Source organism: Phascolarctos cinereus, unplaced genomic scaffold (genome assembly GCF_003287225.1).
Source record: "Phascolarctos cinereus isolate Bilbo 61053 unplaced genomic scaffold, phaCin_HiC Scaffold_5;HRSCAF=322, whole genome shotgun sequence".
Classification (NCBI taxonomy): Eukaryota; Metazoa; Chordata; class Mammalia; order Diprotodontia; family Phascolarctidae; genus Phascolarctos; species Phascolarctos cinereus.
The window spans coordinates 81,347,991-81,372,034 of record NW_027555958.1 but is presented as its reverse complement, the minus strand read 5'-3'; the positions used below and the strand labels follow the sequence as shown (position 1 = coordinate 81,372,034).

Genomic DNA, 24,044 nt, shown 5'->3' with positions numbered 1-24,044 from the left:
GAGCATACACAGACATTCTCTGCCTGCTCCCAGATGATTATGTGGAATCTGTGGGGGCTTACCTTTGTCCATTCATGAACCAAGGGCTTGTAATATGAGATGACAAAGAGGCCACTCATTGGAATCATGAATGACATAAAGTAGGCTCCCAAGGCTCTGTCATGATAGACTAGAAACACAGAGAACATTTGCACATGATCTATATAACCTATTAGGAGGGGAAAACTGAACACAAAGCCATGCTCCTGTCACATCAAGGATCCAGTTGGTTACACAGTTGTTATTTATTGTGTAGAATGTTCAAGAAGATGATGATTATGATGATAATAGGCATGATATATGATGCCCAAGGTCAAAGGACTTCTAAATAGTCCCACATGTATCTTAAATATATCAAGGTAGCACTGGCATTGTGGAGAAGGCATTGAATTTGGAGTTATGAAGATCTAGCTTCATAACCCACTTCAGACCCTAACTAACTGTATGACTCTAGGCAAGTCCACTAACATTTCTCAACGTCAGTTTTCTGAGCCTCTATTAAATCCTTAAAATAGTAGCATCTACTTCACAAAGTTATTGGGGAAAAACCTGGAAAGATTTGCACGGTCTGATGCTGAGTGAAATGAGCAGAACCAAGAGAATGATGTACACAATAACAGCCATGTTGTGTAATGACTAATATTGATAAACTCAACCCTTCCCGGCAATACAAGGATCTAAGACATTTCCAGAGGCCTCATGATGGAAAATTCTATCCACATCCAAAGAAAGAACTATGGAAGTTGAATTGCTATTTTTTTTTCATTTCTGTTGAGTTTCATTTCCTCTTTCTGGTTGTTCCTTCTATTGGTTCTAATTTTTACTTACATCACTAATTGGAGAGAAGGCACTAGGATTAAGGAGGATTGGAAAGGCTTCTTTCAGAGACTTGAAGAAGTCAGAGAAGCTAGGGGGTGGAGTGAGGAAAGAAAGCATTCTAGCTTTGAGGGACAGCTAGGGAAAACTTTCACAGTTGGGAGATGGAATTTCAAGTGAAAGGAAGAGCAAAGAATCCAAATTCCCTGGATTATAGAGCACATAGGAGAGTAAGGTATAACCAGACTGGAAAAGTGAAATATAAGATGAAATTTAAGAAAGAAGTTACAAATTTGAGTTTTCACCATGCCCATTCATTCATTCAATGAGCATTTAGGTGGCCACTACATGCCAGACACCATTCTAGGTGCTAGGATTACAAGACAAAACCAAAATGGACTCATCTTTGACTGCAGCCACATTGTGATGGGTGCTAAAATCCAAGCAGAGGATGTTATCTTTTGTCCTAATGACAAGATGAAGCTTCTGGTGTTTCTGGATCATGGTCAAATTTGTGATTTAGGAGTATCAGTTTAGCGGTTATGTGTAGGGATATATTTAAGAGACGAGAGGCTAATGGTAGAGAGACAAGTTGGGCAGCTTTTACTATCATACAGGCAAGAGCTAATAGGGCCTGGATTAAGGTAGTGACCCCAGAAGTAAAGAAAAAGGAACAGATGCAAAAGATATTCCAGAGGTGTTGGCAGGACATGCAAGTGAAATTGTCCTGAAGACAGCTAATGATTTAAGAGAGAAGAGAGTGTGAGAGATCTGGGCCAAAGATGCAGATTTGTAAATCATTCACAAACAGGTAGTTATTGAAACCACTGAAGGAACTGAGACTTGAAATTATTTCAATTTGCCCAGATGAAAGTGGCCTGACTATTTCTTTCCAGGCAGGGGTCCTAAAACTTGTGTATCAATGTAGAAATAATATGTGTATACATGATCACATTATGGTTAAGCTATGGAAAGCAAATGTCTGGAGAAGGAATATTTCAGTGCATATAGGCATGGTCAGTATTTTCTTTCTGTGAAAACTGAATCTGCCATATGAAACACTTTAACTGCTTTCTTCTGACTAATGTATTTTCTTATGCAGAAGGGAGATTCCCTGTCAAAGCAATTAATCAATTTTGTCTGTTTCTTGTAAATGGCAAGCTGTTAGCCATGGAAATGATCGGTTAATCATAGAATGGCAAAAACTCTGGGCTAGATCATTAAGCTCTGGAGATTAATAGTTAGCATTGTTTGTAGAACTTTTTTTTTCTTTCTGGCACAGTCAAATTCTGGAACCATGTGTTAGAGTAGATTTATACATTTTTGCCCCCTCATAGTCAAGGTTAAAACATAAAATGATTTCTGAATACCGTGAACCCAAATTTAATCTTTTGTTGAACATGGACATGTGAATAATTATATTTATTTTAAAATACAATTTTCATTTTTTCAAACTATTTCCTACAAATCAAATTCTAAACAGGGTTTCTGGTTTATTAAATTGTTTGAATGTGTTTTCTTTGTTGCATCATCTTTAATTTTCACATTTATGTGTTGTATAATTAAAAAGAGAACCACATAAAATAATTCTGCCACTGATAGAGAAAGTATATAGAAAGTTGAAGAGCACCAATCATAAGAAGAATGAACATAAACATTCAGAAACATGTAAATGGACACCATATGCTCTGAGCCTAAATCACATTGGCTCTTATGTGTGTCCATAATGCATTAGCATGCATCTGCCTTTGAATTATTGTGTTCTCTAGGTGCCTAAGATACACATAATGGGTTAGAAAAGAAGTATGATAGATTTGGGGGGAAAATTAAGCCACTTATGGTGATAAAGAAAAAAATTATACTTGAATCAAAGGACTGGTGTGAAGAGCTGATTTTACTTGTGATAGGGTAGACAGCCCCTTGTAAGGGATGTCTCGTCTACTGAGCTGAAGACCTCCTACCTTCTCCCACCAGGTAGTAACCACAGAGTTAGAATATGTAGTGTTCTCTCTCTGGCATTGACTGAGACTGAGGTTGACGAAGACCATACAAAGGTGCCTCTACTGAAGTCATTCAAAAAGAATGCTATTATCCATCATGTGGTTAGCAATCTTCAATCAGTTATAGAATGTCTTTTCATGGACCAAATTTTCTCCAAGTCTCTTTCGTTGAACAGCATTACTATTGTCCCAGAAGGAGAATCTCCAACCTCTCCAGTGTGGAGAATTCCATCAGCTAAGCATGATGTTTCACTCCATCCAAGTTCACAAGGACTGGGTACATTGGCCAGTCCTAAATAACATTATAATTACAGCCTATTGTGACCTTATCACTTTGTGTGACACTTCCCCATGCTGGGTCATTGCCAGTCATTTTGACTTATGTCCTCCTCCTGGTCTCCAATGACTCTGTGGGAGAGAGTGAGGCTGATGGCTTTGCACAGCTCTGCCTCACTTAAATCCAATTCATTTGCAAGTCAAGACATCACTCTCCTGAAGTCATTGGTCCTCTTGGAGAACAGACAAGCAACAAACAATCCATTTTACCCTTGGCCTTCCTAAGTTCCGCCAGAGGCTCCAAACAATTGGCTAGGGAACTTCTTCTAGTGCTCTTGTGTTTCATACTTTCAAAATACATTTTATTATTTCATTAGATTCTCAAAATTATTCTGTGAGGCAGATTGTTCAGCTATTCTTGTCAGTTTCTGACAAATGAGGGAAACAGACTCAAAAGAGTTAAGTTATTTTGTCAAGGCCAGACCCCTAGTTAGTAACAGATCTCATACTGGCACCATTGCTCCCTTACTCATAATCTAATGCCCTTCGTACAACAATACAGTACCTCCTGGGAAACACAATAAGATTAGGACAAGATAGCCTTGTTTTGTTTTGTTTTGCTTTTAATAAAAGCTCCTTAATTGCCTACTTGTGACCTGTTAAAGTGATCAGGAAAGAAACAAAACTGAGGGAGGGAAAGTGATTGGAAATAATAATAGTCAAAGGAGTAACTTTTCATGTATCATCGATATGATGATACATGAGAGTAACTGGAAGAAAATATTACTATAGCTAATGTACAAATTGGAATTTTTGAGATTCATTTGGTTTCATTACTTTGTACGTGAACAATAATTGCACAGAATCACAGAATCCAAGAGTTGGAAGGTGATCTGCATAGGCGTCTAATCCAAACTGTACTTGAAAAAAGAATAATGCTTCCCATCAATAAGGCTTAGCCATTGAGTCTTCTGTTTTTTTTCCCCTTCTTTCCATCTTCATTTCCTCAGGAAGCTTTAAAAAAAAACTCACCTGGTTTTAAAATACTGCTTGTATGTGATTTGTCCCCCAAATCTATACCTCTAGACCTTATCTGTTGCCTTTTTTTGGTTACGTATTTCCAGTTTTCAATAGGACAAATCCATTCAGATATCTTGCTGATACCTGAGATACCTCATCTAAAACTGACACCTTCAGTGATGCTCAAAAATTTATTTGAATTTCCATTGCATGTCATTTTATGTATCTCTCTTGTTGATCATTTGCTTTGTAAGCTAAGGAGCCTATATATAAATATATAATATTTTATTAATCAGGTTTATACCTACTGCCATAGAGGAATAGAAAAATAATTTCTCGTTTTTTAGTCATCTTCATCATGGCATAGCCTATTCAGAGGAAAAACTTTTAAGATTTGAGTGAAAGCAATGCTAGATAATGTCTGTAGTGATGGACAAATGATTACCAAACATGTATCATATTTCTGTTTTTTGTTGTTCAGTCATTTTTTCAGTCGTGATTGACTCTTTGTGATCCCGTTTGAGGTTTTCTTGGCAGAGATATTGGATTGTTTTGCCATTTCTTTCTCCAGCTTACTTTACACATAAGGAAACTGAGGCAACCAGGGTTAAGTGACTTGTACAAGGTCACATAGTAAGTTTCCGAGGCCAAACTTGAATGGAGGAAGATGAGTCTTCCTGACTCCATGCCCAGAGCTCTACCATTGTGCCACTGAGCCATCTATGTTTCTGTTTAGTCTTATAATTTCATAGATAGACATTATTTCATGTAAAGATTTTTTTTTACTTAAATGGGGGAAGGGAGGAAGGATTTGGAGCTGTTATTTTAATGATATAGGATATCCCTTGTAAGGAATCTCCCTCTAAGTTAGCTTATAGTCTTAGAAAGTTTTCTGGGGGAGTGACAAATTATGTGACTTGTCTGAGCTTACAGTCAAAGGGAAGACTTGAACCCAAGTCTTCCTGATTCCAAGGCCATATTTTTATCCAAAGTGCCACATTTCATCTCTTTTGACTTTTATAAGTTTTGAAAGAAAGGAGGAACATTTCAGAAGCCTTTCAGAAAGTGTTGTATAGATGAAATATGTCCCTGGACAAGTCCACATTAAATGTACTTCTGTGGCAAGGTAATCACATCATAAACCTACTTCACTTAACAAGTTTCTGAAAAAGGACCAAGTGAGCACCAAAGCAAAGCAATGTGTTTTCCATTAGTGCTTATGCTTGAAAAACAATCATCATCATCATTAGGATGATTGGAAGAAGAGACTGATTTGTTTCAGGTTCTCCTTAGCAATGCATTGGATATTTAATAAAATATTAACTACTTCAAGATACTTTAAAATTATGTTGCATTCTGAAATATTGTAAGCCAAAATCATTGCCTTTTTCAAAGTTCATTTGTACTACCTGAAAACAGCTTGTGTGTTATTTTCAAGATACAGATGGAAAGAGTAGCACTATTAGTATTGAAGGCCAATAGATAGGGATAGGTCCTTCAGAATATCTAGAGTCTTAAGAAGCCTCAGTTTTGCTATTCACATACTATACAGGAAAAATCATAATCATTTCATTCAAAAAGTAATCTGTGATAAATTTCTGAAGAAAATGAGTAGGATTGTATAAGAAATGAAGTAGTTTCTCTTCCTTTCTCTTTTTTAGTTGTTGGAAATAGTGCTTAGAATTTGGAAAATGGATATAAACTGAATCACCTAACTGTCTCAAATGCTAGTTGACTGATTGAATGACTATAAATAAAGGGTTGGGTTAGGTAATTTCTAAGGTCTCTACCAGCTTTAAAGTCTATACTTCTACAGACTCTAATGCAACTAAGATACAACAATAAATTAATTTCAGAATTTATTATGAATAGGTGGTAAAAAGATAACAAGTCAAAATTATTCCATAGTTTGACTCTTAAAATTTTTTAAGTAGTCTCAGATAATCACTTCTAGAATTCCTGACATAGAATTGTTTTCTTACTAATGCGAATTCTATGCCAATATTAATGTTGGTGTTCTGGACTGGATTTGAAAGAATTCAGAAAAATCAGAAATCCTTCACCCTTGACCTATTTTTTTTTGTCTAGGTCATACTTTAAGCCACACAGAATTTTCACATTTTTGGGTGGACATTGGTGACTCTATTACTTGAACTGGCTCAACTATCTCCACATCTGATAGGGAGCTAGGTGGTATAATGGATAGAGTGTTAGCCTTATAACTAGGAAGACAGTTCAAATCTTGCCTCAGATACTTAACTAGATGTGTGAACCTGGTCAAGTCACTTAAATTCTCTCAGCTTCAGTCCTCAAGTGTGGCCCTTTGACTGAGGGTAGCAACTAGGATGGAGACCAGCTATGGGGGATGGGAATTTCAAGAGCTACTGAGCACACTCTGGGCAATTATCACAGAGGCCTGCTTGTTGGCTTTCAGGTCGCTTTCCTTTGACATTTCTTAGGCCATGTTGTTTTTGTGGTTGTAGTTTGGGGACTTCCACAGCCTGTGCCTTATTCTGTTACGTGTCTGTGTGGTATCTGTGTGCATGCAGGGGTGTCGGGTGTGGGTGTGGGTGGTGAGAGTGTAATACATGCAGGTGAACCAACTACAAACACAAAAGGATAGGAACAGAACCTGTGACTTCACTGATACTGGGAACTCTCAAATGAAGAAACTCCTTCTGCCAATACAAACTGTCATTTTCTTTGCATTTTGTAGCCTTGGAGAACTACTATAGGACTGATAGATTAAATGATTTTTCCCAGGGTCACAGAGCCACGTATGCATCAAATACGGGATTTGAACTCAGATCTTCCTGCTTTCAAGGCTAGCTCTCTATTCACTATACTACAGTGTCCTCTTATTCTAGCTAACTAAACTAAAACTAAACTAACTAACTCTAACTAACTAAAAGGAAATTAAATGAACAAAAATGGTTTACCTCATTTTATATAGTGGAGGTTTTACGAGAAAACCCCCATGTAAAATGACTTTTATAAGTCAAAATAACTTTGTCCATTGAATTACATTGTAAGTTCAAATATGTTTTATCTTATTTTCTGCTGGATTTGCAATGCCCTAGAGATGTTGTTCTATCTCTGTGTTTAATAATGAATTACCAATACATGAATGATTCATTACACTTAAGGAATCTACTAGTTAAGGGACTAGTTTCAAATTGAAGAGATTTATCTTTATATTTTTATTGATGGGAGTAGCATTGAAAAGGAGGAAGGTGTCTGTGACAGTTTCATGTATTCAGTGCTGTCTGTGGTTGCCCCACATTCAAAGCAAGGGCTTGGGAGGTATTTTTCATTTCCTATCTCTCTGATCTCCATGATGGGAATGCCCTCACCTCTTATCTCTGCCCCTTAGAATTTCTGGTTGCCCCGAGACTCAGCTCAAGTGCCTCCTAGTCCTTCAAGCTGTTTATAGCCTGTTTCTCCCCATCAAGCAAAATCACCTTGTATCTATAAATCTGTGTGTATACGTAGGTGCATAGTCTTCTCTAACAGAATATAAGCTCCTTGAGGGCAGATTATTTTTTCCCCATAGCTAGCATAGTGCCTGGCACATAGTAGGTTCTTAATAAATGCTTGTTGATTGATTTCTTTGATTGATTGGAAAAAGAAATAGATTTGGTGTTAATAGACGTGGGCTCAAGTTCCAGCTTTGCTATTTATTACCTTTGTGACTTTAGGCAAGTGACTTCACCTCTCTGACTTCAACTTCCTCATATGTAAAATGCCAAGATGAACTTCATGATTTCTAAGATTCCTTCTGTCTCTAATGTTCTATGACCTATGATCTACATTCCATTGTCGTGTCATCAGTACCAGTGACTATGATTTAGTAACACTTTTGTAATACTTAAAAAACCTTGAAACATTTGAAAAAAAAACTTGAAAGAGTTCAATTAAAAGGTCCCTTAACAATATTAATAAAAACATTAATAATACTATTGCCTAAGCAAGAGTAGTAATGCAGGCAGCACAGAGACTGCAATAGGTTTCATCTGGGCATATACTAAATGAATCATATAATAAAAAAATTGAGGTGAGAGCCTCTTTCCCTTCAACTCAGTAAATATTTATTAAATATATAGTACATGCTAAACACTGAACTAGGCACTGGTCACACAAAGACAAAAAAGAAATAGTTCCTGCCCTCAATGTGCTTATGTTCTGCTGGAGAAGGGGTACTCAGAAAAATATAGCAAGGTGGGAGGGATGGAGACAAAGCAGAGAGCCAATGAAGTTCTCATGGAGGAGGAAGCATCTGAGTGGAGCTTTGAAAGTGGATCAGGATTCACAAAAGACTAAGATGAGTAAAGAGTTCTTTCCTGGCATAGAAAATGGCTGACATGAATGCAGAGAAATGAGTTACTGCATTTGGGGAACACGTTGGCTGAAATAGAGAATAAATGAAGAGGATTACTCTGAGGGACAGTGTGTCCTAGACCAAAAGAATGAATTGAGTCCCTTACTCCCTCCCAAAAAGAGACAAAGAAATTCATAGAATGCCTTTTACTTCACAGATTCTTCAAATTTTATTTTTATTATGCTCAGAACAAATATCAAAACATGAAAATGTAATATATAAAAAATAGAAAAGAAGATTATATATGAAACTGTGAACTGTTGCATGCAGTTTTTTCTTAAGTATATGTTAATAATATGGTAGGAACAAAGCTTCCCTGTTAGTCTAAACTTCCACAGAAAATATTAAGGCCAAAATATTATAAATTGAGGTTTACTTATTAGATTATTTTCCTATTAGTTATTCTTTTCCTTTCATATTGAATGAATTCTGTAATTTAAAAAATTCTACATGCATAATATGAATCAAAAAAGTTTTGTTTAGTCCTGGAACTATGGCTAGTTGGCAATCTTTTAGTTATGGAAGACCTTCTTTGTATAAATGCAGAGTCATAAATGGGCTTTAAAATGAAAGACTTCTCCAATATTGTCTAGTCCAATACTTTAATTTTGTTGGTAAGGAAACTGAAATCTACAGAAGTTTAGTGACTTGACCGAGGTCACTAAGCAAAGATCACAACCCAGGTGTGTTGACTTCTAGTAAGTCATTCTTTCTACTACTACACCATGATACCATGATCCATTCTTGGAATGGCCCATGATAGGCAAGTAGAGTATTATTCAAAGTCCAGCAGCAGAGTTACTGGTATCATAGGTTATATATGCCAGGGTGGGAACTGCCAGCATGAAGTAGCATTCTAGTTTTGGCTTTTACACTGGCTCGATCTTTGCTCTAAATACAAAGTAGATGAACCAAGAACTCCACTGTATTTTATGGACAAGTTGCAAATCATAGCCAGGACTCCATTGCACATACCGTTGATGTAGATTGGATCTGGCCTTTGGCCATTGGAATGCTGATGCCTAGTATGTTACCATCCACAGAGATGTTACTTAATAGAAGTTTGTTGATTAAAAAGTAAATGGTGGTCATATTTCGCCTATGGACCATATGCCTAAGCATCTATTTTCTGAACTTAAAGTCACTTCAAATCTTTCATATTATCTTCCTTTATATTCCTTACTGTGTACCATGTACCCCAACTATTTACATCCGTATGAAGTTAATCCTGTGTTTATTTTCATGTTTCCTTCAGCATCATCATGTGATCAAGAACATCAGTCTGCATTAGAAGAAGCCAAGCAGCCTAAGAATGACAATGTGGTTATTCCTGAGTGTGCTCATGGTGGTCTCTACAAACCTGTGCAGTGTCATCCTTCTACAGGGTATTGCTGGTGTGTCCTAGTAGACACAGGGCGTCCCATTCCTGGTACATCCACAAGGTAAAGGATTGTGATCTTAAACTTTTTTTTAAACAGTTACAAAATAAAAGCATCACGATTATGAAAAATAATAGCTGAATTATATAGCCTTTCTAAAGCATGGCAGATAGAGAGATGACCTTGGAGTCAGGAAGACCTGAGTTTGAGTCACAGGTCAAATGTGAAACTGATGAATCTGATAAGGCAAGTCTGATAAGCAAGGTTAAATGAAGTGTCCTTTGCAGATAGGAGCTTTGTGAATGCATCACTCTTCTTAATCTCTCATAAATGTAAAGCACAGACTGACTGTGAAAAGCACTTAACCCCTTGGTATCCAGATAACTTTCTAAGATGATAAATGGAGGAGCTGTGTGAGGGTAGATTTGACTTAGTAGAGACTTAAGATAGGGCCATCAATTGGAAGATTGCTGTAATAATCCAGGGAAGAGGTGATGAGGGACTGAATTAGGATGCTGGCCACATGTATGGAGAGGAAGGGGCTTATGTGAGGGATGTTGTGGGAGTAGAGTGGCTCAGCAACTGACTGGATAAGTGGAGATAGGGAGAGTGAGGGACTGAGAATGACTAAGGGATTGTATACCTGAGTGACTGGAAGGATGGCCACTCCTTTTAAAAAATAGGTACGTTTGGGAGAGGGGTCGTAAATCGAGCCTAAATCTGATGCTTCATAATTTCCACCTATTGCTATGAAATGTCCTTCATGGGACCAAGTAGTGCAATTCTAATACCCCTTCCATAGGGCAGTGTTTCAGTTACTTGAAGATACCTATCATATCCCTCCTGGTTCTTCCCTTTTCCAGGTTAAACAATCCCAGTTCCTATAATACAGCTTAAGATAGTATTAGCTTCCTTAACTGCCTTCTCAAGACTCACTGTTGACTCAAACCAAGCATGAAAACCACTAAAATGTAAGGATTTACATTTATCCCTACTGAGTTTCATGCTGATAGTTTTGGCTCAGTGTTCTTCTTTTACAAAATCCTTCTAACTCTTAGGTCTGTCAGTCAGTGTGTTAATGATCCTTCCAGCTTTATATCATTGTGAATCTGATAAGCATGCTATCTATGGCATTACCCAAGTTCGAAGGTCAGTGAAATGGTTTTTACACATATGTGCTCTATGAATGCATCATTTTCCTTGATCTCACATAGATTAAGTTAGTTTGCACATTTATCCAGAATTATAAATACAACTACGTGCTTCCTGTCCTAAACATCAGCCTTATGGCATTTTCCATTATGTCTTTCCATTTATTTATACGTTACCCCAATTGAGGTCCTGCCCAAATGCCTCATTGTGGCTTGGAAGTGACCCTAAGTACTCAAAAGCTATCCTACCAGGGTAGAAACTCTGACTGGCCCCAGTAAACTGAAAAACCTCTCATTAACAGACCATACTTCTTTTATCTGAGGACCAGTCTCACTCATTACCAGATGGTTAGTGGATAGAGGATGAGTATTTTTGGCCTGAGCACCTCATGAAGGAAGATAACTACTAAAGTGTGGAAAGGGCTAGAGTTAGCATGGGGATGGGGGTGGTAGATAGACACACCCACTTTAATGAAATCCCAGATCCTCCAAGTATTTAAATATGATACTTAGGAGGTTGGAGCCCAGATTCCTAGTGAGTTAGCCCAGATTCCTAGAAGTCAGCAGTACAGATAGCCAGCTGATAATGTTTTATGAGGATCAACCCCAAATAGTCTGCAGTCTTGACTACCTCTTCATCCCATTTCATGGCAGTCTCCATGGAACCACTGCCTTGGAAATAATAGAGAAATAAAATATCCTTATAAGTATGTTAGTAATAGAAGTGTACAGTTTACTCACTTCAGCCAAGCTGGATAGATGACAGAGAACCCTGAAGAGTATAGAATAGATGAAGGCTGGGCAAATATCAGATTCCAAAAGAAGCTATTTAAGCCAGCTATTGAGGTTTGGTTTCTCTGCAAGGGCATCATGGGAGCTAGTTTAAAATCATTGCAGTGCAACATCAGTCTTTTCAAGGTTTTGGTATGAGATCTTTTTTGGTTTTATTTTTGTTGTTATTTTCATCCTTGTGTGATAATGTGTCTGGGGAATAGTTTTCTAAGAAACCCTTCATCCCCAGGAAACAATATTACCGTATTTTATAATATGATTTGTTTCCTGTGTATTTAAGTGGGAGGTAATAATTTTATATGCCTGAGACTGGACCAGCTGCGGGATCAGAATCCAAACTCATATACTGTAGCAGAGGTAAAGTGTCACTGACAGATCGTCAGCCTTAGCCAATGGGAATCCATGAGATGTCTAATCCTCAACCACGAGATTGGCCCTGAAATAATGAGACCAGGCATTTCTTATCTCATCCCTAAAGAAACTATCAACATAATGATTTTACAGCAAGAACCTCTTTCTTCAATCCTAAGGGTTTTTTTTTTAATCTATACTGTGTCCAGGTTTGAGGGGTAGAAAATCACCAGAGACCCACATATTGTGCTCCCGGCAACTCAGGGAACATCTCCAATTCTCCCTTTGTCAATCAAGAGAGAGCACATTTGATTTACCAAATAGTCACTCTATCAGTGATTTAAGCTGTTCTTTCTTAGTCTTTTTTTGTCTCAAAATGAGACTCATTTTGATTTTGACTGCTGCCCATCACTTTGCTATATGGCATTGAGCCCAGCTTTCTTGGTCTCCTGTGTTATCTATTGCTGGCATCTTTTTCACTTTAATTGTTTCCTTCAATCAGGAATGGCACCTAACCAGCTTTTATGATAGGTTAATCAATTGTGAATTCTCTCTTGGCTTTGCCTTATGTCTGCCTTCCTTTTTTCCAGAGCCATCCACTAACTGTGTATTCTCCCAGTTTCAAATTGAAATTTGAATTCAAATTCAAGATGAAAGTTTTAATTCTTGGGGAAGGCAAAGCAACTTTATGAAGACATCTTACCATCTTGGTTTAGCTTTAGGTTATAGACTGATCGTTTCTGCCTGCCCCACTGATTCTCCCTACACCCAGTCATTTGTTTTCTATTTGGAAAATGCCTTGTATAACTTTCCACATATTTTGTATTTACTATCTGTGGACATGCCTTATTTTCCCTACAGTATATCTATCTTGAGGATGGGCACAATGGCATGTTTGTCTTTGAATAAAAATACCTAGCTAAATTCCAAGGACATAGTAGGTGCTTAATAAATTGGATTAAGGAAAAAAATTCAAAATCAAACAAGGATATCAGTAAGACACTTTTGAAATGTGAAAGCTAGCTATTTCTTTTCTTCCACATAAGGAGATAAAAAACTCAAGATGACAGAATTTAGAGATGAGGGGAAGTTTAGAGAGGTCACCCAGTCCTATCTCTTCATGTGGGAGATTAAGTGATTTGGCCAAGCTCACACAGATAGTGAGTCATAAAGACAGAATTTGAACCCAAATCTTCTGAGTTTAGAGCATTCTTTCTACTACACAATGACTTGAAAAATACTTCTTGAGACTTCTAGTGTAAGTCAAACACTAGAGAAATGAAGAATTAAAAAAAAAATTCTGTGAGGCAGACAGTAAATTCTAGCATCCTTTTCAGCTCAAATGTCCATGTGGAATGGCCACTGAGAAGCCAAGGGAGTAGCTCTGGCACCTACTATTCTGCTTGTCTTTATGTGCTTATCTCATAAAATCAATTGGCACAATATCTTGCACATAGTAGGTGCTTAACAAATGTTTATTGATTAATTGTGACAATCAGATTCTTCATTGTATTTTCCAAAACTGCTTGAAGACCAGAGACAGGGTTCCTGGGTAATCCTACTCTGTCTGGATTACTGAGTGGAAGTTAGAGAAGAAAGTTTCAGCTCTGCATACTAATTGACCTAGAGGAAAAATTGTTGAAGTGGGGTATCAGATTAATCAAGGACCAGGCTGGTTGCCAGGTACTACATTAGCGTATAGAGACTTCTCTTTCACTCTTTTCTTGGCTGATGGAAGAATTCATCCATCAGCTATCAGAATCCCAACCATTCTAACCTTCTGATCAAAGCAGCTTCTATTCCTGATTCCATAGGGTGCTTTTCTCACTTGTGGTGCATGCATAGTCTCCTAAGCATGAAATTACATTGCACTTTGGCAGAAAGCATGGTATCTGATGGGCAACTGGACAATCCAGAAATTTTTGCTTTGTCATGTACAAATAGGCTAAAATAAACAGCAAGGAATGAGGTGGTGGGGTGGGGAGCTGGATTTTGAGTTTCTATTGATGGTTGCAGATGGCCTCATGAACTTTATTTTGGGGGGTTAGGTACCACATTGAGTTATGGCAATTCCATGATAATTTTTTAAGCAGACACTTTAGATATGCAACTTCACATACCTGGACATCAGTGTTACAGTTTATTTATAAGTTTTCCCTGTCACTATACTTGGAAAAGTACCAGAAGTATTATGAAGGGATGGCTAAGTTCCAATCCATGGGTTTTCTAATTTAAGACATTCACAATTCACAAGATAGAGATTATTATGACCTCTCTCCCCATCAGCCATCCAAATATTAAAAGTAATGGACACCCATGGGCCCCAGTGGCATCCTCATACCTACTTGATACCAGTGCTTTAATTTTTCAGAGCTATGTAATAGCACGTGATGCTGCGGTACTTTTCTTTGATGTGGGCTTGTGAGAAGATGCTTTTTTAAAGTACTGGAGTGATTTGGCCTCCAATGGGAATTCCATCATTAGTGCTTTCTAGGCATCGTTCCACCTCATTAATTAGTGATCTGTCCATGGTAAGGGCAACCTCCTGTCCTTTTGTAGCTCACATTTCTGGGCTTGTTCATTGTGAAGTAAGTCTAAATCTCGCAGCTGGTCACAGGGAGTGATGTACAATATGGATATCCAATCTGCCCCCAATTGGTACTTACCCCGCGTCCTTTCTTACCTCTCCTTCTTGCCTCTAATTGAGCTTTTCAATTGTGAGAATGTCTAGGGCTCCCAGAGAATTAAATATGGGTAAGAAGAGGTAGAAACTTAGTATCCCCTTTAGTGACTGGCTTCTTTTAAATAGCTTCTTGGTGAACCTTCTGTTTTTCCCTGTGGCCTGTGTGTCTTAGTGTTCTAATAAGATCAGGAGGCACCCTGGTAAGACGTGCATTTACACACACAGTTTTCACATCGTGGATATGTTTCTCTGTCTTACAGTACTGGACACTACCAGATTTCAAAAGGATATAAGTTAATGGGCTTTTGATTAAAATTTGATAGCTTAGATGTTTGCTTGAGTGTGTCAGGGACTCTTTAATTTCAAAACCAACATTTCCAAAAGGCATATTAAATTATTACTCACAAAGTTGGAGTAAGTGAATGGGTGTTATGTTTTCTGGTATCAAAGAGGCCATTCAGGGTGTGAGGGGAAGGGAGACAGTGAGCAAATTGCTCATTACATCACAATCCACAGCAGGAGTCCCCTGTAGAATTGGCCAGAATTCTCATGGGGACATAAGAAGGAGAATACTTAAAGACAATCCCTTAAGAGAGAAGATTATTTTCCTTTCCTGTGTTATAAAGGAAAATAACATTATGGAGGAAGATAAACTTAAGATGATCCCCAAGGGAGAAAATAAAACCCCATATACACTATATGTGTGCCCAGTGTAATTAAAACAGGACAATGAGACAGAAAGGTAAGATCAGAAATCATACTCTGTTTCAATAGAAAATCAATCATCTCAACCTTCCAGCTAATATAGTTATATTATGAATAATAGTTAGTTATAAACCAGTGAGCTCTGAAGAACAGGAGAAACAAATTGTAATCTAAAGAAAATAGGACCTATTTATCAAGTCAAGAGGAGGGCCATAAAGCCTAAAAGCTGACGTATGGAAAACTGTGCTTCCAATGCCTACTCTAATAACAAAATTAACAGCACCAAAGAAACCTTATAGTAGTTCTTAATAGGGCCTCATGGTCACAAACCTGCAAGGTCTCCAAGAGCCCATTTCCATTCCATCTTGTCTTCTCTGATTGACTACAAGCCATGGAAGCTGGGTCTTTTGCCACCAACAAGAATTCAAGTTTATTCCTGAGACTGCAGGCCTCTTTTTGTCCCACCCACCAATCAGTCAGTGAAAAAGCATTTATTAAGTCTTCACTGTGTGCCAGGCCCAGTGCTAAGGGCAAGAGATACAAAGAAAGACACAAAAGTGGTCCGTGCTCTGAAAGGAGCTCACATTCTAATGAGAGGAATGACATGTAAACAACTATATATGTGCATGGTATATGCAGAGTGGATGGAAGGATGCAATCCTCATCACATCCTTTATTTCTTACATTTCTACTCACAGAGCCACACCATTTATTCCTATATAGAATTCTGCCAATTAGGATGAGGTATCGGATTGAAGGACTAGAGAGCCAAATGCCAGTCCTTCTTAAAATAATATAGGAGGAAGGTGTTCTGAATATGATACCCAATCTTGTGTGAGACACTGGATTTCAAAGGAATGCCAATAGCAGTAGACAGTGTGCTGCTTCTTCTTACTCTCTGGGTTCAACAGGCTTACCACAATTAAGTTTTCTCCAAAGAATCCTGGTAATAAATCATGGGCATTGTAACATGAGAAGCAAGTATCACAGCATGTGCTGAGAGCCAAAGAAGTGTACACTTTAAGTGTGACCATGTGAGGCGTAGAAGGAGGCATATTTCAAACTCTAAACTGGTTGTGTTTTTTTTTTCCTTGCCTCTTCCCCCCTACTTCTCCCCTCTTGTAGGTACGAACAGCCGAAATGCGATAACACAGCCAGGGCTCACCCAACCAAAACAAAGGATTTGTACAAGGGCCGTCAGCTCCAAGGTGAGTGTAATGGACGGGTTTTGGCTGGAGCACGTTTGTTACCACATTTGGATTCAAGGCTGGTTTATGACGGGAAGGAATTCATCCAAATCTGTCTCTCAGAGGGCTTGGACATTATTAAGCTGATTGGCCAGTGAAGCAGTCCCAAATCTCCACTGAAAGAGAGCCTTGAATCTAGCCCAGACATGTACAAGGCCATCAGTACAACATACAGACTGGAGATGTTTCACAGATTTATTTCACTTGAGGTTAGCAGATTTGGATGAAGCTTCAACTTTAAGAGTAAAACATTTAAAAAAAATAATCTAAATACAAAATCACACTCTAAGCACAGTGTGCCTTTCGGACTCTTTTGGAAAAGGCATATGTGTGCACACACACAAACACAACCTAAGAATCCATTATTTATTTTGCTAACATAAGAGTGGTAGTTTAAATATTATTTTCTGGCTTAAAAAAAGAAAAACAACTAAAATTTCAAGTGGTTAAAGCTTAATTTTTAGTAAAATATGACTTAGACCTGTCTGCATATCAAGTGAGTCTAATTGCAAGGTACAATTTGAAATGAAACAGAAACAGTGAATATAAACTCATAATTATTATATACACATACATGAAGAGACACTTTATGAATTTTGTCTCTTTTCTGAAAAGCAAATATTCTATTCTATGATACACCAAAAATATACCTCATGCCTTGAATTACTTAATTTGGTACAAAAGAGGTGAAAAATTCTTTCCAAATCAACTCCATATTAGCAGTTTATAGAGGATTTGGAGAGTAGCTTTGTATTCACGGAGCAAAGCACAGGCTATTAGACTCTAGGGAAAACATATTTGATTTAGTCAGTCCACAAGCATTTTTTCAGTACTTGTTATGTGACAATCGCTATGCTAAGCACCAGGAATACAAAGACAGGCCAAAACATGGTCCCTGTCCACAAGGAGCTCATATCCTAATGAAGCAGACAACATGCGAGCAACTATGTACATACAAGATTAACAGATGAAATTCGAGGTAATTGCAAAGGGAAAGTACTAGCATTGAGGGGAATTAGAAAGTCTTCTTAAAGAAGGTGGGCTTTTACCCGAGACTTGAAGAAACTATGGCAATAGAGATGAAGGGGAAAATCATTTCAGGAATGGGGAACAGCTAGTTAAAAAAAACCCAGATTGCAGAGATGGAGTGTCTTGTATGAAGAATAGAAAGGAGGTCTGTTTCACTGGCTCATGTAGTAGGTGGAGGGGACAGATTAAAGTGTAGGAAGACTGGAAAGGTAGGGGGACCCCAGCTTATGAAATTGGGGCACATTGACTTTAAAGTGTCTATTAGACATCAAACAAGAGGCAGCAAGGTGGCACAGTGGATAGAGCACAAGCCCTGGCGTCAGGAGGACCTGAGTTCAAATCCTGTCTCACACGCTTGACACTTCCTAGCTGTGTAACCCTTGGTAAGTCACTTTACCCTGATTGCCTCACCAAAAAGAAAAAAAAAGTCAAACAAAGGATTTATATTTGATGCTAAAGATAATAGTGAGTCACTGAGGTTCATTAAGCAAGGGAGTGGGGCAAAATGGTCAGTCAGATCAGTGCTTTAAGAAGATTGTTTTGATGGGGCAGCTAGGTGGTGCAGTGTATAGAACACTGGCCCTGAAGTCAGGAGGACCTGAGTTCAAGTCCTGCCTCAGACCAAACACTTGACACTTACTAGCTGTGTAACCCAGGGCAAGTCACTTATCTCCAATTGCCTTAAAAAAAAAAAGAGATTGCTTTGATAGCAATGAAAATGGCGGATGGACTGGATTAGGGAGAGGTTGGAGGCAGGGAGACCAACCAGAAGGCTATTGGAATAGTCCAGTTGATGAAGCATTGGACCAGGGTGGTGGCAGTATCCCAAGCTTCTAGGCTTACAACTTACGTGTCATCCTTGACTCCTCTCTCTTTCTCTGACTTCCACATTGACAACTCCTGTTAATTCCAACTTCCCAACATCTGTTGTATGTGTTGCCTTTTCTCCTCTGATACTGCCACCACCCTGAATTATTATGCTAAGTGATTTTGGTCCAAAAAATGTGACCCTGGTCAAAATTTTGGGAGAATTTTACCATTTCATCCTTTGCATGAAAGAAAATAAAAAGATCTTTGATAATTAAAGTAAACTCTATAACAAATATAAATCTTATATGATTATTTAATCCATATCTATCTGCCCATCTATCCATCCATCCATCCATCCATCCCATCCATCCATCCATCCATCCATCCAACTATCCAGCTATCATAAATTATAGAATTTAGATGGCTTTTGTTCTCAAAGAGGTGATTGGAGAGAAACCTGGTTTCAAAGGATTAAAGTAATTACTCTTTCAAATATCAACACTGAATTAAAGGAAAGCACACAGGAACGATACAAGGATTGTTATCACCAGGATCTGACATTTCACCCCCAAATGTAAGAAATGTGATATGGACTTAGTATATTGAGATATTTACTCTATATAACTTGTCACATTATGAAGTCATGGGGAATGTTATGAAGCAATTATTATATTTCCCACTAAACCAATCCTGTTATGCTCAGCAGCCTGGGAGCCCCAAGTTCCAAACTATTTACTTAGAGGGAGCCCAGGATTCTTTGAGAAAGTGTCATTGAATACTGAGCACAAGTAGTAGAATTAAACAAGATTAAATCTCATCTGAAAACACTTGTGGTAATTTTCATTGCTTCACTGCATTTATTATTTCCATTTCCCCTGTTAGCCACAGGAAGTAGATAAGAGATATGATTCACCTTCTGTTGCACTATATCCATAGGTGGAGGAGATCTGTTAACATGTATTAAGATAGTTATTTTTATTTTAAACTTTCTCTAGAAATGACTTGCATGTAGGCCATGAGTCCATAGCCTGGCAGTTTCTTGCATTACCTGCAGCTGGATCTGGCTAACTGTAGCTGTTAGATCAACACAGCAGCTGGACTGATACAGTGACCCTATTGCACTATTTTAATAGCCCTTGAAAAGTCAGGATATTATATATTCATGAAATAATGAAATAACCCCACTTTTATTCTTTGGTAAGAATGATATCTCATGAAATTTTGTAAGAAGGAACATGGCTCTACATCAGTATTACTTAAAAAATAGGATGACTCCATTGCTCTCTTATATTCGTAGTTGAGATTGATGTTCTATTCTTTTGTTTCATAGAGAAGAAAATAAAATAGCATCTTTTTCAAAGGAAAATGCAGATATTCTCATAGTGTTGTTAAGCTCTGACTTGCTTATTGAACTGGCTGGAAAACTGAGGGAATAAGAGTAGGATATTCCTTTTCTAAAAACTAAATTTCCAGACATAGGCATTGATATTTGCCATCGTCTTATAGATTTGGGTTTTTAAAGCTAAGATATATGAGTTCATTCATTTCCTCCTAGGCATTATGTCAACAATGTGAGTAGTTAGCAATAAGTTGATAGAAGAGGCTGGAACTTATGGATACCTTAAGCCTTCAGTTTAAATGGAAGGAATTCTTATAGAGGTGGATGATAAGGGTCAGCTTTTAGTAAAGTAATAAACACTTACTAAACACCTACAATGTACAGGATGCAAAGAAAGACGAAAAAAATGATCAAATACTTTTCGATACAGACAAAATTGCTATATGAACACATTTTAATTTCTTTTATAGCAGTATACTATGTAGAAAATTATAAATCATTTAGAGCGAAATTCAAAGAAATACAACTAGGTGGCTTCTCACTAATTCATTTGTTATGTACTTGCTTACTTAAGGGAAATGAAATAGAGACTAGACCTATGATTTCATTGATAAAGAGAACTCCTAGATGAGGAAATACTTTTTAGCAATCAGGTCTCCACCTTCTCTGCAATTCATAATGTTGATGTTTCCTAGATCAGAAAGTCAAATATTCGTGTAACCCTTCCAAGTACAACCCAAACCAGATTAAATGTAAAAGGGAAATATTTAGCAAAAGAAATAAGAATACGTTAGAACACAGATAATGTGAATGTGTATCTTTCTAAGTTAATACAAGGCCGGTGGGGATCCTTAGGTGATTTGGCCATGGACATTCAAGTAGTAGAAGAAATAGGAATAAAACTCAGGTCAAATGGCTCCCTCTCTTGGGATCTTTCTATATCTCTTTGCAGAAAAGAGCTGTTTACTTTTTGTTTCATTGATTTAACTTACTTCATGAGGCCACGGCTGAAAAATAGATAATGAATGAGCTCTCACTCCATCCATACAAGTATATCCCTGGCATAAGTAACCCACAAAGCTTCACACATAATGCATTGCCTTAGACAGAGTGGGTATGCAATAAATATTTATGAAGTCAATACGCATTTATTAAACACCTAATATGTTCCAGGCACAGTACCACAAGCTGGGTGTACAAAGAGAGGCTAAAAACATGCTCTGTCCTCAGGGAACTGTTAAATCCTTTATGATGGTTCCATTAGGGTTTAATAATCTTCTACTTAAGGAGTGATCCTTCCTTCACCTCTTTCCTTTGAAGTCAGAGTTAAGGATGAGAAATCAAATGATTTCTATTGAGTTGTCTGTCATTCAACTGTGAGCTCCTTGAAGTTAGGGCCTGAGATGTTGCTTTTCTTTGTGTCCCTAACACTTAGCACAGTGCTTGGAACATAGTAAGTGCTTAATAAATGCTTACTGACTGACTGACTAATATTTACCTATGTTAGTTTCTTGTAGTTTAAAGCTTGGCCTCTTCCAGACTTAGTTCTTTCTTAAATTGCCCAAACCCCCTTCCCTTAGGAACAATTAAGCAAAACACATATATTTTTATATTTATATAATATTATGCATAAATATATTCAATTTATAAATTAAATTGAACATATTTTTTATAAATTTAGTACATTTATACACATAAAATATGTAAAATATATTTTCAAAGTAGAATAATAGTTGTTTCCTATACTATTTAAATAATCTATATATAGGCAATCAAGCTAATCCATTGACAAAATATTACAAGGAAAAAAAGTCCCTCCTCATCATTCTACTTTAATATATATGTAACTATACATATATGGAAACCCACTATTTCAGATGCCATGCCAACAGTCGTGTCTTTGAAGCAGAAATGGTCGTTTAACTTGTAGTCAGTAACACTCGGTGACCAGTATTAGAAACGTAAGATGATGTTAGTGTTGCATTGCCTGAGTTTTAGATGTGCTCTTCAGAAATAGCTATTCTGCAAGTGTTTCAAGTCACAGAGACATTCAGGAAACGCTCGCCAGAACTAGAAAAGCTAAGCCACATTCTGCCGGTAATGAGAAAAAAAAATATTACTGTTAAACTGTCCCAACAAAGATGTTATTGCCTCACCCATACCTTTAATGAAAGCCAGAGTCTTGAGGCAGCAAGAAATCATATTATGGTAACTGTGGAAAGGTCAGCTTATGTCTGTAATTGTAGATGTTTGTGAATGTACTGTTCATAAGCACTTAGTCACTTTGATTATTTGGAGATAATTATCCTTATTAGGAAAAAACAATTGTAACTTAAAATAATCCTCTCACGAACTTCTCAGTAAGGAGGAGAGCTCTTCAAGGTAACACAGCTAGAAGTTGGTTAAGTGGCTACTTCCGGTCACACTAGGCTAATGAGTTTTCTTCTTAAAGGGCCAAATTTCCATTTTCTGTTGCTTTTCTTCAGACCAAGGAGGGGCACTGTGTTTTCCAAGTTAATCTGGCAATGTGTTCAGAAAGAAATCACACACAGCTCACTTTTTCTTTTTTGCTGCCAAATATTTATTCAGATCATATGTAGAAGAGTCAACAGTTTTTTCCATCTCACACCAAATTGACAGTAAATGATGATCTGATCTTTGGAGGCCAACACTTTACATATGGGAGGAGAGATCCTGTCTAATGGGTTTCATATTGAAGAGCAGATCATTACTGTGTCTATTGAAGCCTGCGCTTCTAGTCCACATTTTGACTTTCCTATGGGTGCTACTCTCTGCTCCCAAGAGAACTCACAACACTGGGACTCATAGATATAGCAGCAAATAACAATTAAGCCCAAGTCTTTACTAAAACATACTGAGGTTCTGTGTTCTCAAACTTCCTTTCATGATTACTTGATGAAATAAAAGCATAGCTTTTCCCTGCCTACAAATTGGTATTTGTCAAACATGTTGCCTACTTCTCTCCTTATGAATTAAGCATGTCAAACTGTATTTTCTTCATCTTTCATTCTGGCTGCTTGGGTAATTATTTATATCATTATTTCAAATAATATCAATTGACTGATTAACTAGCTCTAACTCAAAAGGTTAGCATCTCCTAAAGGCCACAGGTCTTAGGACTAATTAAGGGATGATTGAATTTTTAACATAGGAAGGAAGGCTTATTTTTTCCCATTAAAACAGTAGTTCTTCCCTTTTGGATGTCTTGTACTCCTTTAGCAATCTGGTGAAATTCGTGAGCCCCATCTCAGAAAAATGTTTTTAAATGCACAAAAAAATAGATGGGACTATAAGGAAAACCAATTGTATTGAAATGCAATTATCAAAATATTTTAAAGCTGTGGAAGCCAGATTAAAGACCTAAAGGGAGAATCAAGTTCATTATTTCTATTAAAAGTCAACATTCTTGCTTCATATTAAAAGGCTTACAGACTAGCAATGTGATCTGGGACAGGGATGCCACCAGCATCCATATCTCTTCCTCTCTGCTTCTGATTCACTCACAAGCATGGGCTAGTCAGAAAAAGGGGCAATAGCAGGAGAACACAGAGCTCTATTGCAGTCTTGGAACTGTCAGAATCAAGGAGCATAGTTCAGTTAGCTGGCCTTAGTTCCCCTTGGGACAATTTAGAAAAAAGGCAGGCAATTCTTAACATAGTATGAATTTGAAAAGTGCAGGATCCAGGCATTTATCTGACTGTTTAGCAGTGAAGTTAAAGCTAGATTAATTTGTTATGGTTTGAGTTGTTATGGCTCACCAGATGATTCATAGTGTAAAAATATAACTTAGGGGCATTGATTCCCCATTCTCTCTTCCCCCTCCTCCCTTATTCTGTAGTGCAGCTAGTCTAAAACAGTCAGTGCTAAGTGACATCACTAGAAAAACAGATATTTGAATCTACTTTCTCATTGGCATTTTAACTCATCTTACTCTGAAAGTATGGAAGGTAAAGAGGGTGCTTCTTTCATAGATATTATTAGTTACTGATCCTGATACATTATAATAAA

General features: G+C 37.5%; 1 protein-coding gene across 5 annotated transcripts in view; it reads left to right on the top strand.

Moving 5' to 3' along the window:
- SMOC2 (SPARC related modular calcium binding 2) overlaps positions 1-24,044 on the top strand; it is a 255,093-nt gene that overhangs the window by 169,892 nt on the left and 61,157 nt on the right. For all 5 annotated transcript variants that reach the window (XM_020972073.2, XM_020972071.2, XM_020972072.2 and 2 more), the window contains 2 exons: positions 9,785-9,971; positions 16,716-16,798. In XM_020972073.2, coding sequence (XP_020827732.1) covers positions 9,785-9,971; positions 16,716-16,798 — 270 coding nt within the window. The remainder of the gene's footprint in view (positions 1-9,784; positions 9,972-16,715; positions 16,799-24,044) is intronic.